Source organism: Cherax quadricarinatus, unplaced genomic scaffold, assembly GCF_038502225.1.
Source record: "Cherax quadricarinatus isolate ZL_2023a unplaced genomic scaffold, ASM3850222v1 Contig2423, whole genome shotgun sequence".
NCBI lineage: Eukaryota > Metazoa > Arthropoda > Malacostraca > Decapoda > Parastacidae > Cherax > Cherax quadricarinatus.
This window is the reverse complement of record NW_027197449.1, coordinates 3,567-22,500: the sequence shown is the minus strand read 5'-3', so window position 1 is coordinate 22,500 and position 18,934 is coordinate 3,567. Positions and strand designations below refer to the sequence as shown.

Below are 18,934 nucleotides of genomic sequence, written 5' to 3'. Positions count from 1 at the left end.
ACTATATTTATGCACAAGTTCTTAAAATTTAATTTTGTTCTAAAATTTTCTAATAATAATATAATCAGACTAGGTGCTAAACTTGGAAGGGTCATACGGTGCTGCAGGGAAGGATGTGCTAATCAATGAATATACAGAGGTTTGAAATAAGTGAGGATCAGGAAAGTGCAAGAGCAACTGTAAACTGAGGATAGTGGAGAGTGCAAAAGGTAGAATAAAATCGAAGTTAGTGCAATAAGTTAGTTTCTGTTAAAAACTCAAAGTCTGCAACAAAAGTAGGACTTTCAGCGAGGAGGTTGGTTAAAGTGTTGGGACAGTGGAGAGACTGAAGTGAATTTCTGTAAGCCCACTTACAGACAGGACAATATTAAGAAATGGTGAAATGACAATGCAACCTAACATCCTCACAGAATGGCGCTAGGCATTTTTCCACGAGATATCCGTTAGACACACATGGCTGATGTGCATAGAAGTGCAGTTACCCAACAAAAGTGGTAAGATGATGGTCAGAAACCCAAATGTGGTTTGAGAAAGTAATTTATTGTGGACCAACTTAGAACTCAATTGTTGCCAGCAGTTGCAAAGTTACCAAAAGATTACTGAAAAATAGCCTGAGAAGGGTATATACATGTACGAAATTGGGAGGTCACGAACAGCTGACCTGTGCATTACCCTAAACACAAGTGTCCAGGGACCCAGTAAAAAACAATGCCTTCTTTGTGTTTACGGGAATGCGATATAATCAGTTATATATTCATATAGTCGACTTGAGTCCTGGAAATGGGAAGTACAATGCCTGCACTTTAAAGGAGGGGTTTGGGATATTGGCAGTTTGGAGGGATATGTTGTGTATCTTTATACGTATATGCTTCTAAACTGTTGTATTCTGAGCACCTCTGCAAAAACAGTGATAATGTGTGAGTGAGGTGAAAGTGTTGAATGATGATGAAAGTATTTTCTTTTTGGGGATTTTCTTTCTTTTTTGGGTCACCCTGCCTCGGTGGGAGATGGCCGACTTGTTGAAAAAAAAAAAAAAAAATAATACAGAGGATGAGGGGAATCAAATTTCTGGACAGCCTGTAACACAGCCAAGCCCAAAATGACTACAAATGACAAGGTGAACAACAAAGTAATGTGTATAACTGCATACAAGACAGCTGTGAAAACACTAACCAATTCAAATAACTGATCTCAGACGATTTTGTCAGGTAAAACTGCTACATACCACATATCATCAGGGGACTTAGAACCATCAATGTACACAGCAATAGCATGAGAATGAGACCGGAAGTGATCGAGAGGAAGTGAGTGTGAAGTTACAGTAGGTAAGTGAAATTTTGCATATGGAAGAGGGGAAGAAGAAACATGAATTACTTCTGATATACCATTGAAGAGTTTCAAAAGTTTCACTACTCTTGGAGACCAGCCGTGGGCCAGGCTCGTCTGGTGCTTGCTTGGTCAACCAGGCTGTTGCTGCTGGAGGCCCACTGCCCCCACATATCCATCACACCCTGGTTGATCTGGCACCTGGAATTGTTGGAACTTCCCAGTGAGAAAAGAGTAAAAAGCAGGTGGATGTAAACAGAAGGCATAGTAAGGGAATTCAACTGAGAGCAAATATGGAGAGAGAAGGGGCACAATAGTTTAGAGCAACAATTAAACAAAGAAGCTCTTCTAACATCCGTAGAAGGACCGTGAAGGTTGTGAGCAGACAATAATGGAGACAACGAGCACTACACCAATGTTGCAATGATGGAACATTTGCCCCTGCACAGAGATATTCAAGTGGGGAACAACAAAAGGCCCGAAGAGTCAAATGTAACCCATGATGATGAAAGATCAAGTTTGAAAAAAAGTAACGGGCGAGGCTGAAGAATACAGTTTGTCACAGTACCTAAAATTATCTTTCACAATCTGCTTATTTAGGAATGAAAAACATCACATAGACCAGTCACCAATACTAATATTCATTATAAGGCTAATAACTAGGCAAAAACCACTTCACTAGATCTCTATAAAAATGAATGTAATCCCTACATAACCTCAAATTTTTACATTTCATTTGGTACAAATAGCTTTCTTTACTTCTAAGATGAAAAACAATGTTTAACAAATGCACAGTGCTCCACAAAGAGTCTTAACCTTTCTGCTAAAATCGTGCATCACCCAGTTGGTTCTCAACTAGTGTCATGTCTCCATAAAAAATTGAAACTTCAGATACTTTTGCATTACTTTTCTTAACCTTTCACTGTTCAGACCCCTGAAATTAATATTACTTTAAGTGTCCACATTTAAAAATAAAGAAATTCTTCTGAAATGGTGAAAGAATCTTTCTGAATAAAATGACACCAAAAGTATGAAATTTACAGAAAACTGGCAGAATTATACAGGTGCAAAATAAGCAACCTGGGTGCAATTAACACATGCAATTTTGCCCACCGAGTCCTATTTTAAGCCGATTCCACTGCTCAATTCAAGCAAATTCTCAGCCACTTTACTAGTATGCCTTCTGTTCTATCAACTGAGCATAAGAAAATGCCCATTCAACTATTAGAACTACCCAATGCAGTGCACAATAATTGGCCAATTTTACAATGTAGACATTTCAGGCACTAAAACATTCCCTCTATTTATTAATCACATCCCCAGCCCTCTCCTATATTACAGTTGCCTTCCATTTTAAATCCATAATCACAACAATCAAAGATTTACCCTATTTCTCAGAAAATAAGATACAATCAGAATTGATTGGTTATTTATTTTTTTTATTATCACACTGGCCGATTCCCACCAAGGTAGGGTGGCCCGAAAAAGAAAAACTTTCACCATCATTCACTCCATCACTGTCTTGCCAGAAGGGTGCTTTATACTACAGTTTTTAAACTGCAACATTAACACCCCTCCTTCAGAGTGCAGGCACTGTACTTCCCATCTCCAGGACTCAAGTCCGGCCTGCCGGTTTCCCTGAATCCCTTCATAAATGTTACTTTGCTCACACTCCAACAGCACGTCAAGTATTAAAAACCATTTGTCTCCGTTCACTCCTATCAAACACACTCACGCATGCCTGCTGGAAGTCCAAGCCCCTCGCACACAAAACCTCCTTTACCCCCTCCCTCCAACCTTTCCTAGGCCGACCCCTACCCCGCCTTCCTTCCACTACAGACTGATACACTCTTGAAGTCATTCTGTTTCGCTCCATTCTCTCTACATGTCCGAACCACCTCAACAACCCTTCCTCAGCCCTCTGGACAACAGTTTTGGTAATCCCTCACCTCCTCCTAACTTCCAAACTACGAATTCTCTGCATTATATTCACACCACACATTGCCCTCAGACATGACATCTCCACTGCCTCCAGCCTTCTCCTCGCTGCAACATTCATCACCCACGCTTCACACCCATATAAGAGCGTTGGTAAAACTATACTCTCATACATTCCCCTCTTTGCCTCCAAGGACAAAGTTCTTTGTCTCCACAGACTCCTAAGTGCACCACTCACTCTTTTTCCCTCATCAATTCTATGATTCACCTCATCTTTCATAGACCCATCCGGTGACACATCCACTCCCAAATATCTGAATACGTTCACCTCCTCCATACTCTCTCCCTCCAATCTGATATCCAATCTTTCATAACCTAATCTTTTTGTTATCCTCATAACCTTACTCTTTCCTGTATTCACCTTTAATTTTCTTCTTTTGCACACCCTACCAAATTCATCCACCAATCTCTGCAACTTCTCTTCAGAATCTCCCAAGAGCACAGTGTCATCAGCAAAGAGCAGCTGTGACAACTCCCACTTTGTGTGTGATTCTTTATCTTTTAACTCCACGCCTCTTGCCAAGACCCTCGCATTTACTTCTCTTACAACCCCATCTATAAATATATTAAACAACCACGGTGACATCACACATCCTTGTCTAAGGCCTACTTTTACTGGGAAAAAATTTCCCTCTTTCCTACATACTCTAATTTGAGCCTCACTATCCTCGTAAAAACTCTTCACTGCTTTCAGTAACCTACCTCCTACACCATACACTTGCAACATCTGCTACATTGCCCCCTTATCCACCCTGTCATATGCCTTTTCCAAATCCATAAATGCCACAAAGACCTCTTTAGCCTTATCTAAATACTGTTCACTTATATGTTTCACTGTAAACACCTGGTCCACACACCCCCTACCTTTCCTAAAGCCTCCTTGTTCATCTGCTATCCTATTCTCCGTCTTACTCTTAATTCTTTCAATTATAACTCTACCATACACTTTACCAGGTATACTAAACAGACTTATCCCCCTATAATTTTTGCACTCTCTTTTATCCCCTTTGCCTTTATACAAAGGAACTATGCATGCTCTCTGCCAATCCCTAGGTACCTTACCCTCTTCCATACATTTATTAAATAATTGCACCAACCACTCCAAAACTATATCCCCACCTGCTTTTAACATTTCTATCTTTATCCCATCAATCCCGGCTGCCTTACCCCCTTTCATTTTACCTACTGATTGGTTATGGCATCCCAAAAAAACAGACCAGGGGGTGTAGGGGGCCCTTATCTATCCTCAGGAAAAACAAAAATAAATTATTTCTGCAAAGTCCTATTTCAAATTACTTCTAGTCCTGGAACCAACCAAAATCATCTTGATTTCTGAAGTATATCATCCATTATCAAATAATACCAAGAAACAGCCAATAAAACAAAGCAAAAAAAAAAAAAATCCTAGGAAACACATCAAAGTCGCTATTTTAACCCTTTCAGGGTCGGCAGGCCCTCCCCTAAACCTGTTCTCAGGGTCGGAAATTTTTTGATAAAAAATTTTTTCTTATGAAATGATAGAGAATCTTTTCCCGATCATAATGACACCAAAAGTATGAAATGTGATGGAAAACTTACGGAATTATGCTCTTGCGAAGTTAGTGGTCTCGACTATGTTTACGCATCGGCGATTTCGCCCACTTTGAGCCCTATGTTCGGCCAATTCCAATGTACCAGTCGACAAAAATCATAACTATTTCGCTAGAACTCCATTTTTTCTATCGAATGAGTACAAGAAACCACCCATTTACTGATATCAATTATCCAATAAAATGGTCAGAAATTGGCAATTTTGCCAATTTCACACAAATTTCAATAGATGCCAATTTCCAAATAGGGTCCAGAACAAACAAGACACATTCCTGGCACAAAAATAAAAAATTTTCTGTTCACTAGTCACATCCCCAAGCCTCTCACATTACTTTTGCTTTCCACTTTGAATTTTTATTCTCACAAAAACATAGATTTATTGTTATGCAGACCACTGCATTAGTATAGAAATGGTATAAATAGTATCAGCGCATTTTTTTTAAAATATTAGACTTGCCAGTTGATGTGTATCGGACGCGTGGCATGATTTGTTTACTTTTGAACTTTGGCAAAAATCGAATATTTCTGCTACTTTGAGCTCAGTTTCAAGGTACTTTTCATTGTGAAACTAATCAAAATCATCTCAATTTCCGTAATATGTCTTCCATTCTATGAGACCCAGAAAACTAGAATACAACCATAAATAGCATACAAAAATACACTGCAAAGTCGCTGTTTTAAAGCAAAAACACAGTCAGATTTTTTTTTTCATCATGCACTGTGTGCTGCAGGATTTTTTTATACTGTGCACACTGACCACATAGACCCATTCTTTCATATGTAGGCCTACCAGCTTTCTCTCGTTTGATTTGAAGGCGCTAGAATTTGTGTCTACTAGTATGGCACCATCCCTGAAAGGGTTAAACCAATGTCATGCATCATGTGGGGGCAGGATTTATTTATAATACTGTGCATTCACCACAGACCCACACTCACGTCAGGGACAAAATTTACCACTCAGAGCTTATCTCAGAGAACCGTGCTCAAAATGCAGGTCAATATGAAGGACTCTGGTATCAATAATGTAGAGCTTCGTGATGGTCAATCATAGGGTTAATATGAAGAAACCCTGAGGTTTTATATGACCCATTTTCCCTAAACTCAGAATTAATTTTTTGGGTTCCTTGCCTGAACTGGTATTTTGTAGGATTACCCTTCCTCTTGATAGACATCTTAATGACCAATTGGTAAATCAATCTTATTTCTAATGGTCCAGAAAGATGCATGTTCCAGGGACCTAGGTGGCCATTTATCACAGCAGCAGTTGGCCATGCATATTAAAACCAAGTTTAAATAATTTTACTGCCCATAAAGAATACTTTTACCATTTGATTGCAGTGCCTGCAGGAAAAGCAAATTAGTGGCAACACACAACAGAGAGAATACCTGCGGTCACGGGACCTTGACCTCGAGTGAGATCTATAGTAACGCTCACGAGATCTGGATCGCCGACGCCGACGCTCGCGAGATCGTGTTCGAGATCTTGACCTCCGCCGACGTCTTTCTCTCTCACCTTCCCGATACCTTTCTCTCCTGTCACGGTCACCCTCACGATAACGTTCTCTTTCACGGTCATGATCCCTGTTAATAAAAGCAGTCATTTTAAGGATATTAATTTCAATACAAAGCACAGTACTTCAGGAGAGAGAACAGCTGAAAAAATGCAATTTTAGTAATTTATTGTATAAAAGTCTAGGCAGAGAAATGCCGATTCTACAAGTTTATGAAGTCTGAACAGTTACAAACATTATGTAGAAAATTAAGCAGTAGAATAAGTACATATTAAGAAAAGCTAGGCCTGCAATATTAACTAATAGCCATGCTAGGAAGGTCAACCTTGAACATGTGCACTTGCATACCCCACTTCTCTTGTTCTCTTTAGTGTGTTGTATATTAAACTTATATTTGGTGTCTGGTTCAGGATTTTATTTTTTTTTAATGGGTTTGGCTCTTAAGTATGATTTTACATTTCCTATATATTTTACCAATGTACTTTTTTGCCCAGTTTAGAGGTTAAGCATAGAATGCAAATCTTCCCATTGATTTGTTCTGATGTCACATCATGTTTGCTTTATTTGCAGTGGGGTTTTTGCCACGAATTTTTGACCGCATTACCAACTTGGATACATGCATTCCTGGTCCCTGAAAGTGTTAGAACCCTTTCAGGGTCCAGAGGTCAAATTTCAAAGTGTGCACCAGGGTCCAAAAATTTTCAAAAATTTTTTTTGTTATTTTCTCTTATGAAATGGCAAGAATTTTTTTCTGAAGGTAATAAAACAAGTACGAAATCTGATGGAAAACTGACGAAATTATGCTCTCATGAATTTTGATGTGTCAGCGATATTTACGAATCAGCAATTTTGCCAACTTTGACTCCCATTTTAGGCCAATTACATTATTCCAGTCGACCAAATTCTTGCCTATTTCACTAGTATTACTTCTATTCTATTGACTGAGCACAAGAAATCGCCAAGTCAACTGTTTCAACTACAAAATAAAGTGAACGGAAATTGGTAATTTGGCCAATTTAATGCAAAGTTCAAAACATTCTAATTTCAAAATAGGGTGCAGAATAAACAATGTAGGCATTCCTGGCACTAAACTAACATTTCCTCTGTTCATTAGTTTTGTTTTCAGGATTTACAAATGAATTCCATTTTGATTTTTTATTCACATAATGGATTTTTATTCAAACCAAAAAATAGAAGACTTACAGTTATGCAATATTGTAATAATTGTATAAATAATATCACCACATTTGTGAACGTATATTAGACCCACCAGCTGGCATGTATTAGACTTGTGAGGTCATTTGTTTACTCTTGAACATCGGCAAAAATTTAACGTTTCTGCTACTTTGAGCTCAGTTTCAAGCCATTTCCAGTAATAAAACCAATCAAAATCATCTCTATTTCTGTAATATATCTTCCATTCTATCAAATGAGACCAAGAAATTGCAAATACAACTATAAAAAACATATGAAAAAACACTGCAAGTAGCTGTTTTAATCGAAAATTATGGTCTCAGTTTTTTCTCTCATTATGCACTGTGCTGCAGGATTTGTTTTATGTGGTGCACACATACCACATAGATGTATTCTCTCATATCTAGGCCCAAATTTACCACTCACAGCTTATCAGATTGAGCTGAGATCATGGAGTACATCTACTGTTTGGACCCTCAACTCAAAGCCATAGAACTACGGCACGGACCCTGTATTGTTCATACATTCACAAGTTTTTATACAAAAAGCACCAGCTTGCCAACAGAGATGCACATAAAAAGAATGTGCTGGTGTGAATAGGACCTACCTACCATTACCAGTAGACCTACTAAGTGAAGTACAACAAGGCCTCCATTTAACATGAGACAAAATTTTCAGGATTGATTGATTTGGAAACAAGTGATAAAGTTTGCAGGTTAGAATTGTCCTTTACTGTTACAATCATGGCTCAATACTCATCTCTAACTGCCACAATCATGTGGGCAATTTTCCGCGCGCGCTCAACCAAAAATCGAAAAATTATGGAAATTGAGTTATATATACCCAAAAAATAGCTTAACTCTTTGGCAACACAATGGTACAAGAATCAATGTTCTAAGACGTTTCTACAAGAAATTATAGTCATTTATATCAGGTATGGTAACGACGATGTAGGTAGCGCGTCTGTTCTCAACCGAAGTATTTTTTGGAATTTTTTCCTTGTTTTTTATTGCTTTTTCTTTGCATTATTCTTTCTAATATAATAATTGATTATTTGGCATCATATAAGAGTAGGTGGAGCTGATCAGTAGAGTGCCAGCCAATAGGGAGCCATCTGAGAACACTCGGCAGTACTCCCCCTCCAGATGGTGCCAGGTGAAATCACTTCATTATTACGTTTATATCAGCTTATATATCAACTATACGGCTTATTTATCTATCAGAATTGATCTAATATGATATAATAAACACTATAAATAACAAACAAACATGTTATATACTCTAGACTGAATAAAATAGGCCATAATATAGCGAGAGTCCACCAGCAATATTTCGATATAAATGAGTTACTCCTGGTCTCCTTGTTCTATTGTTTGGTATGTGATAGAAAACGGTGTTTTGAAGAGGATAACTGCACTAGAACGTCAGTTTACTAAGAAATACACCAAAAAAAACCCGATTTCCGCGCAAAAAAAAAATTTTTTGAGACGGTAGGCCTGCCGACGTTTTCTAGGCCTATATCTCGGAAGTAACTTTTTCACATATTTCGCTAAAGTACACCATTATTAATGATTGTATTGAAATGATTTTCACTGACAATATAAAACAAGGTGTGTTTGAAAATCTGATGATTCTTTTTTTGGAATATATCAAATATTTTTGATTTTGTGGGAGGTAAAAGGCAGATATTTTGGTGAATGCAAAAAAAGTCTATCAAATGTATTTTTTTTTTTCCATGATAATAAGATATATTAGATGAAACATGTGCATCCAAAATTAGTGTCAGATGTATTCTAACGGTTGGGATTGTCGGAAGTGCCACTCGAAGTGCCATTTTGTCATACTTTGCTGCCATATATGAAGTCACTGAAATATTTTTTTTCTCTGTTGTTTGTTGGCCAATCATGCTGAAACTTTGTCACATTCTTCTACATATGAACCTCTAAATGTACACCAAAAATAAAAAAAATTGGTTGAAAAATAAAAGAGTTGGCCAAATTCAGGGACTCTGGCCTTAATACTGGCCACCCACTTTTTCCTTTTACTGTACACAAGTCTAAGTCATGCACTATTTACGAAGGTGATGTAAATAGTGCTGAGAATGTTTGAAGAAGAAAGAGCTAAAAGATGAAAAAGATAAAAATGGGGTCAAGTTTGATAAATTTAGATATAGGAAGGAATTAGCTCGACAAGATTGTGGATAAGTGTAAATCAGCCCAAAAAGTCACCAAGTAGTTTTAAAAATAGGTTGGACAAATATGAAAAGCAGAAAAGTCAAGTTTGAAGGATACCTGCCTAGCATGGAAAAGTAGGCCTACTAGTGTGCTCCTCTATCTTCAAGTAAAGTTCTTCAGTGCAGTAACAGTTTGTAAATTTCAACCATTCAAAACTATTACAAATTTGGGTTTGAAACCTTGACCTACATTCAAGGAGATGGACTAACACAAAGGATGGTGAATAAGGTATGTGCAAAACCTGGGTAATTTTATAGGCTTCCTCCACCAGGGGCTTCATCAATCTATAGATTGGATAAGAATGATAAAACCCCTTGGTGAGGTGGTAGTAGCTGCAATATTTACGGAGCACACTGACCACACCCCAGGCGAGGGAAAGGTTTTTCGAAGATTCCCCGAACTGTTAAAGTGGCGGCATACAGTATTGTAGGTAGAGTTCTCTCATGGATCAAGGCATGGCTGACATAGGCAGCAGTGTGTCTGCACCAGTAAAGCAAAGTCTAAATGGGAACCAGATTAAATTGGATATAAAATATTGGGACTCTGGAACACATCTCCATTTATAACATGGGGTGTCTATGGGAAAAGAGATTCCAAATTCCAAGCACTCAACAACATACGAATAACTTAAAAACATTAACAACCCAAACTGGATGCCTAGTTTATTAATAATTTGCTACCAGCACTTGACTAACAGTATTTAAAACACACACACACAAAAAAAAAAAAATTACCAAATATTGCACATACCTTGTAACATCATAATCGGCAATTTCACCAAATCGGGCATTTCTTTCTAGCTCTCGCTCTTCACGCCGTTTTTCTCTTCGACTTTCCACCGTTTTCTGTTAATTAAAGAAAGTTAACTAAACAAAGTCCTTTAACTTTTACTCATGTAGGATTTTGAGACTAATCCAGATACAATACAGTAATGCATTTAAAAGGGGCTTTTCTTAAGGTTTTAGATGTTCAAATCTCACTATTTTTCTTACGGTATCCAGTTAAAAATGGTTTGCATGTCACTCAATGAAGTTAACCATGTTACTATTTTCTTCCTAACTATAGCTATTAGTTAGGCATTTTTTTTTTTTTAAAGCATCAGCCATTTCCCACCAAGGCAGGGTGACCCAAAAATGAAGAAACATTCTCATCACTCACTCCATCATCCTCTTGTCAGAGGCGTGCCAATACTGTAGTTGAAAAAAACTGCAACATATCTCCAGGCCTCTTTCAGAGTGCATGTACTGCACTTTCCACCTCCAGGACTCAAGTCTGGTTAACCAGTTTTCCTGAATCCTTTCATAAACATTAGCAAATATTACCATAAATTAATCTGTAGTTTAACACCCATTGTTAAACTACAATCTATAAAATATTAAAATTTACACACATTTAAACATTTCTAGCTTCTGCATATTGTATTAATTATATTCCAACTCCTGCAGATTTCTCTTCCAGGGTAAATTTATGAACACACTATATTGTACTGTACAGTAGGGCCCCACTTATATAGCAGGTTGGGTTCCAGGCTATTGCTGGAAAGCAGAAAGCCATTTTTTTCCGCTTATAAATGCATATACAGTGGACCCCCAAGTTTCATAACCATTTTCCCCATACGAAATAATGTAAATCCAATTAATCCATTCCAGATACCTAAAAGTATTAACAAAAAATTTTTTTTTTTATATATTAAATATAGATTTACATACAGAAAAGAATGAGAAATCAAGTATAAAACAATAACATCACCCTTACCTTTACTGATGATTCTTATTGGTGTATGGAAGACGAGAGGAGGGGAGAGTGCTAAGGTGATGTTCCTCCAAAATTATTTGCACCTCACCCCATTTTACACAAATGTCCTTAATCTTTGAAGAAGTACCCTGGCTGGTGTACATAAGAATATAAGAAAGCAAGAACACTGCAGCAGGCCTGTTGGCCCATTCTAGGCAGGTCCTTCACAAACCATCCCACTAACAGAATATTTGCCCAACCCAATTTTCAATGCTCCCCAAGCAATAAGCTAATTCTATTCACTCATGTGCAAGTCCCACTCAAATCAAATTGCGTATGTGGAAGTACCCTGGCTGGTTTGTTCTTTCTTGAATTCTATAGTGTTTCTCGCCTTCTTTACCAAAGGGCTGGCACTAAAAGCTTTCTTTTGGCCCATGGTGGCTTATTTAGCAGTTGCAAGTATAAAAAACAATGGATTATGAAGAAATTTATCGTATGAACGTGTGGGGTGATGGTCACTCACTGAAAAACAATGTCACACTAACTCTGAAGGGTGTGTGGGGCACCTTTGTGTGCACACAGACGCTGGGAGGACGCTTGGACGTGTTCCATACTACCAATGAATGACGAGGCAAATCATGAAACGTGAGGCTATGTTTTGACGAAAAAAGTTGCCAAAAGTCGAAATTCATGAAACTCGGGGGTCCACTTTAAATGCCAGATAACAAGTTTACACTAATACAGTGGAACCTCAAAAATCGAACTGCTCCCAACTCAACCAATTATGTAAGTGTATTTTTGTAAGTGCTTTCATAAGTGTATTTTTGAGGGTCTTAAATGGTCTAATCTAATTTACATTATTCCTGATGGGAATAAATTCGTTCGGTAGTGGCACTCGAACAGCGTTCTGGACGGAAGAAAGTTTGATATTTGAGGTTCCACTGTATATATTAAGTTAACAATAGACCTAGGCATTAAAAACAATAAAAAGTAAAATACAGTGGAACCTCAAATATCAAACTTTATCTGTTCCAGGAGTTAGTTCTAAATTCGAAAAGTCTGAAAAACGAAGCAATATTTCCCATAAGAAATAATGGAAATACACCTACCATCCGACTTACGACCTGCTCGACTTACGACCACTCGACTTACGACCATGTTTTTTATGCCAAATTTCTGGGAAATAAACAACTATTTGTGTTGTACACGGTGTTCATCCTAAACCTTACAGTATAAAATACAGTACTAACAGCATAAAAAGTAAAGTAAAACATGAAATACCAAAATAAAACAACAAAATAAAGTCATTACAAAAATGTGATGTTGATATTCAGTAGTAAAGTACGACTTACGACCATTTCGACTTACGACTGGTTTCTTGGAACCGAACTCGGTCGTAAGTCAGATGGTAGGTGTACAATTAATCCGTTCCAGAAACCCAAAAATATTCACAAAAAAATACATTTTATAGAGATTAATTATAGTTTTACATACACACAACAAATATAGTGTTCAATTATGTATTACTAGATTTAAATAAACATATAAAATAACATTTTACTTACCATTACTGAAGACTGGTGATGGCATCTGGAAGATAGGGAGGAGGAGAGAGGGAGTTGGGGTTGGGGTTAGTGTTTCGAAGGAGAATCCCCCTCCATGAGGACTTCATGTATCAAAGCCCTCTCTGGGGTTACTTCCCTTCTCTGTCTTTTAATGCCACTAGGGCCAGCTTGAGAGTCACTGGACCCCTGTCTCACAAAATAACTGTCCACAGTCCTCTGCTTCTGGTGCCTCTAAGATTTCCCTAAAATGGGACATGATTCTGTCACTGAACATGTTGCAAAGATGGTTTGTTTCAGCTTGCTCAGGGTGATACTTCTCCACAAACATTTGGACATCATTCCACTTCTGTATTATTTCCTTCTTCACATCTATGGCATTCCTCACTTTCTTTACCACAGGGGTTCCACTAGCAAGTTTCTTTGGGCCCATTGTAGCATATTTCAGTCTCACACGCAATAAACATAATGAAATAATCGTACAATATTTGAATGAGAGCGCAGGTTAGTGTTCACTCAAGCATCAACAAAACCAGACTGGCTCACGGCGCCTGCATGGGGACGCGGAGAGAGCGGGCTGCCGGACAGGTCTGGTATCCAGCGGTTAGAAAATATGGGCAAGTTCGATAAGCGATACGTTCAAAATTTGAGGTTCCACTGTACACACACACTACACCCATTACTTACCTTAAAATATTTGTAGTCCCAGTGTAGGGCGAGAGGCGAGTTTTATTTGTAGGAAGTCAGGTTTGAGACGTATGATAGCCAGCCAGGTCACCCCAGCCCAGCCCACCCCACCCACACGTAATATACTGCGACATTTAATTAAAGCGCCCCATAGCGATAAAATACATATACAGTACATTTATTTACATTTAAAAATTACCTTAAAATATTTTTAGTCTTAATGCAGGGTGAGAGGCGAGTTATTTGTAGGAAGTCAGGTGGTAGCCAGCCAAGGTAGCAGTCCCCGACCCACCCCACCCACAAGTAATGTAAACAAACCAGGCGAACGCATCTGGTTTTCTTCACTTTACATTGTGTACAAGTTGTCTCCACATTGATACAATAGAATAAATAAAGAGAAACACTCCCATTCTCTGTAACACCATTTTTAGAAGAAATGGCACTCTGAGTGAAGGCATATGAAATGAATAATTTTCTAGTTACCCCCAATACCGACTATTGGATCACTACGACAAGGTCCTAAATGCACTAGAAGACAAAAAGAATGCAGATGTAATATATACAGACTTTGCAAAAGCCTTCGACAAGTGTGACCATGGCGTAATAGCGCACAAAATGCGTGCTAAAGGAATAACAGGAAAAGTCGGTCGATGGATCTATAATTTCCTCACTAACAGAACACAGAGAGTAGTCGTCAACAGAGTAAAGTCCGAGGCAGCTACGGTGAAAAGCTCTGTTCCACAAGGCACAGTACTCGCTCCCATCTTGTTCCTCATCCTCATATCCGACAGACAAGGATGTCAGCCACAGCACCGTGTCTTCCTTTGCAGATGACACCCGAATCTGCATGACAGTGTCTTCCATTGCAGACACTGCAAGGCTCCAGGCGGACATCAACCAAATCTTTCAGTGGGCTGCAGAAAACAATATGAAGTTCAACGATGAGAAATTTCAATTACTCAGATATGGTAAACATGAGGAAATTAAATCTTCATCAGAGTACAAAACAAATTCTGGCCACAAAATAGAGCGAAACACCAACGTCAAAGACCTGGGAGTGATTATGTCGGAGGATCTCACCTTCAAGGACCATAACATTGTATCAATCGCATCTGCTAGAAAAATGACAGGATGGATAATGAGAACCTTCAAAACTAGGGAGGCCAAGCCCATGATGACACTCTTCAGGTCACTTGTTCTATCTAGGCTGGAATATTGCTGCACACTAACAGCACCTTTCAAGGCAGGTGAAATTGCCGACCTAGAAAATGTAGAGAGAACTTTCACGGCGCGCATAACGGAGATAAAACACCTCAATTACTGGGAGCGCTTGAGGTTCCTAAACCTGTATTCCCTGGAACGCAGGAGGGAGAGATACATGATTATATACACCTGGAAAATCCTAGAGGGACTAGTACCGAACTTGCACACGAAAATCACTCACTACGAAAGCAAAAGACTCGGCAGACGATGCACCATCCCCCCAATGAAAAGCAGGGGTGTCACTAGCACATTAAAGAGACCATACAATAAGTGTCAGGGACCCGAGACTGTTCAACTGCCTCCCAGCACACATAAGGGGGATTACCAACAGACCCCTGGCAGTCTTCAAGCTGGCACTGGACAAGCACCTAAAGTCAGTTCCTGATCAGCCGGGCTGTGGCTCATACGTTGGTTTGCGTGCAGCCAGCAGCAACAGCCTGGTTGATCAGGCTCTGATCCACCAGGAGGCCTGGTCACAGACCGGGCCGTGGGGGCGTTGACCCCCGGAACTCTCTCCAGGTAAACTCCAGGTCCAGTAATATTATAGTGACATTTTCTCTGATGTTGGACTACAAGTCACCTGGCTACCACATCTTTTATTTATGTTAATTTATTCTACTGTGGGGTGTATTTAACATGTTTGTGTGTTACATAGCATGTTTATTATATAATTTTGAAAAAATATCATAGATGGATTAATGGAAATGTCTACGTTTATGTAACATATGACATTTAATGCACCCAAGGGATTACGTATTACATCAAGAGTAGAGAAACACTTAGTGGTGTTAATGTGTACCAGCATGCCAGCACAGTAAGTATATTTAGGTACAGGTACACATAAGTATAATGATCAGAGTATATATAAAATATGCAATAACTTTAAAACACTTGAAATTTTGGAAAGTTTCCAGACATAAGAGAGAGATGTGCTCATGGAGAATGTAAACAAAACGGGTGGGGTGCACCGTATAGCAAGTTTTTGTCGTAATTTGAAAACACCGTATTAGCGGAATGCCATAAGGGAAAACGCTGTAAAGCAGGACCCTACTGTACTTCAAAATATAAAATAAACAGTGAGATTTTCAGTACAGGTAGGCCCTGCTTTACAGTGCTTCGCTTTACAGCATTTCACTAATACAGTAGTTTTTAATTATACCCATTCTTCATTTACTCAGACTTCCTACAATAAATATATTCACTACTCACTATAAGCTAAGGACAAAAATATTTTAAGGAAAATAATGTGTGTACTGTATATGCATTTTTTAGGCCTTGCTATATTGATCACTTAATATATGATAGAGTAAACATGTTATCAGGTTTTTATATCCTTTTGAAAGTAAAAAAGAGGCCACGATTCATTTTACAGTGATTTTTGCTTTACAGCAGTACTCCAGAACTTAACCTGCTGTATAAACAGGGCCTTCCTGTCTGCCTAAAAATTTTAAATTTGTCAATGGTTATCACTAACAAAACTTATGAGGAGTTTAACAAAAAATCTTAATTAAACATTTACAGGGAACAAGCCAAAGCTGAAAGGATTGAGTTTTCCATTAGGAATATAAATACTTATAGCACAACATTCTTTAACCCTTTACCGGGGAGGTAGAAAGGTAAAGGGTTAAAAGCAGTTGGTGCAACATCCATGTATACTAAGTGCAAAAATTGCCAAGGAATCTAAGTTGTTTCCTTACCTTGCAAGTTTTTGTCATTCAAAGGCACAAGGAATCTATTGTTTTTAATTATGTTGCATACATAAAAAATTTCAAGCAATTATTTGAAATTAAGGACAAATCATATCTATATATATATATCATTGACCCTTACCTTTAATTCTTCCAGCTTTTCTCTAATCTTTATGAATCCCAAATGTAGCTTTCCACCAAAGTGGTCAGCGAGCCGTCTGTCATTGTCATGGATACCCAAGTAAGCTGAACACACTTCACAGACTCGCAACTTCTGCTGTTGGTAACTTGATGCTGGCATAGAATTACGGTACTCTTGCTCAGCAGCAGCCTTCCGCTTACGCAGGTCTTCTACTTCTTCCATAAGTTTCATACTTTCCTACAAACATTTAAATTAAACTTGAGCACTGCTGAACGAGTATCGATGTTACATATCAATTGATAAAATTAAGGAGCATAAAGCCAAGGAACATGTTTATCTGACATTCTATGCTGCTTACAAATTTTGTTCAAATGTTTTCTGCTAGCAGGTACAATGTATAGGAACTTGATGGATACAAGACATTTTTTGTTTTATGGATTCATACAAGATTGCCATAACACTCAAGAAAATCAAGGAGGCGGCTAAGGTAATAAAAGCCATGGTTAAGTAAGGGGTGTAGCTAGAGGACCCCCACACAGGAGTACATGCTCAGGTACTGTACTAACATGTTTAAAATCCTTGCACGAGGATGAGAAATCGAGTCTATTAACCCTTTGACTGTTTCGGTCATATACATACGTCTTACGAGCCAATGTGTTTGACATATATATACTCAAAAATTCTAGCGGCTTTAAATCAAGCAGGAGAAAGCTGGTAGGCCCACATGTGAGAGAATGGGTCTGTGTGGTCAGTGTGCACCATATAAAAATCCTGCAGCACGCAGTGCATGATGAGAAACAAAAAACTCAAATCGTGTTTTTGGATTAAAACGCCGACTTTGTGGTGTATTTTCGGACAGTATTTATGGTTGTATTCTCGTTTTCTTGGTCTCACTTGATAGAATGGAGAACATATTATAGAAACACAGGTGATTTTGATTGATTTTACTATGAAAAGGACCTTGAAATGGAACTCAAGGTAGGAGAAATGTTTGATTTTTGCCGATGTGCAAGAGTAAACAAATAATGTCATTGTTCAATAAATGTCCAACTAGCCATTCGAATATGCAGTCATGAATGGGTTGACATTATTTATACAATTATTACAATATTTCAGTAGTCTGCATAACAGTAAATCTTCTATTTTTTGTTTGAATAAAAATTCAAAACAGAAATCAAGAGTAATATCAGAGGGGCCTGGAGACATGACTGATGAACAAAGAAAACGTTATTTTAGAGCCAGGAATGTCTGAATTGTTTATTCTGGACCCTATTTTGAAATTGGCATATTTTTTAATGAAATTGGCCAAATTGCAAATTTCTGACCATATTATTTGGTAGTTGAAATCGGTAAAGGGGCAGTTTCTTGTACTTAATCAACAGATTTTTTTTTTTTTTTTTTTTTTTTTTTTACACAGGGTTTGACAAGATTAAGGATCCCTAGCTTTATTGACAAGCTATTTACAGGTTAAGGATTACTAACTTTATTGGAAAGCTAAGAGCTGTTACCTACATCAGCTCATTTGAAAGCATTTTTATTGTTGAGACATACAAGTAGGAAACAGGATAAGTTGGAGCCATCTGTGGGGCAGCATTTTCATTTGATCAACTGACTATCTCGTTGACATCATTATGCTGTACGAATGTGTTCCATACTAAGAGTCATCCTGGGTATATATGATCTCAGATGGAGTGATGTTCTGGAGAAGGGTACAGCCAGAGTAAAGTTGCTGCTTTCTGCCAGTCTTGTGGCATAAAAGCTTGTTTCACGCTGTCCTCGAAGTGGATCCAAGTGTGGTACTTTGACAATATTGGCCTTGTACATAACAGTAAGGTCATCCACATCCCTCCTGTGTAAAAGGCTCTGCTGAAGTGACAGATCTATCCAGGAAGGGTCCAGGCGAGAGATGAGACGTCTTGCTTTGTTCTCTACTCTGTCAAGCAGTCGCAGATAAGAGGGGGGGGGGCAGGCAAACCAAGAAAGTGGAGCATACTCTAGGTGTGAG

At 38.3% G+C, this 18,934-nt stretch overlaps 1 protein-coding gene across 1 annotated transcript in view; it reads right to left on the bottom strand.

Moving 5' to 3' along the window:
• The window catches only part of LOC128695663 (putative RNA-binding protein Luc7-like 1), a gene marked incomplete at its 5' end in the record, with an annotated part of 24,660 nt that extends 7,494 nt beyond the window's left edge, over positions 1-17,166 (bottom strand). The window contains 3 exon segments of the mRNA XM_070081353.1: positions 6,301-6,495; positions 10,604-10,698; positions 16,930-17,166. Of these exon segments, the coding sequence (XP_069937454.1) occupies positions 6,301-6,495; positions 10,604-10,698; positions 16,930-17,166 (527 nt within the window).
• Between the last annotated feature and the right edge of the window lie 1,768 nt (positions 17,167-18,934).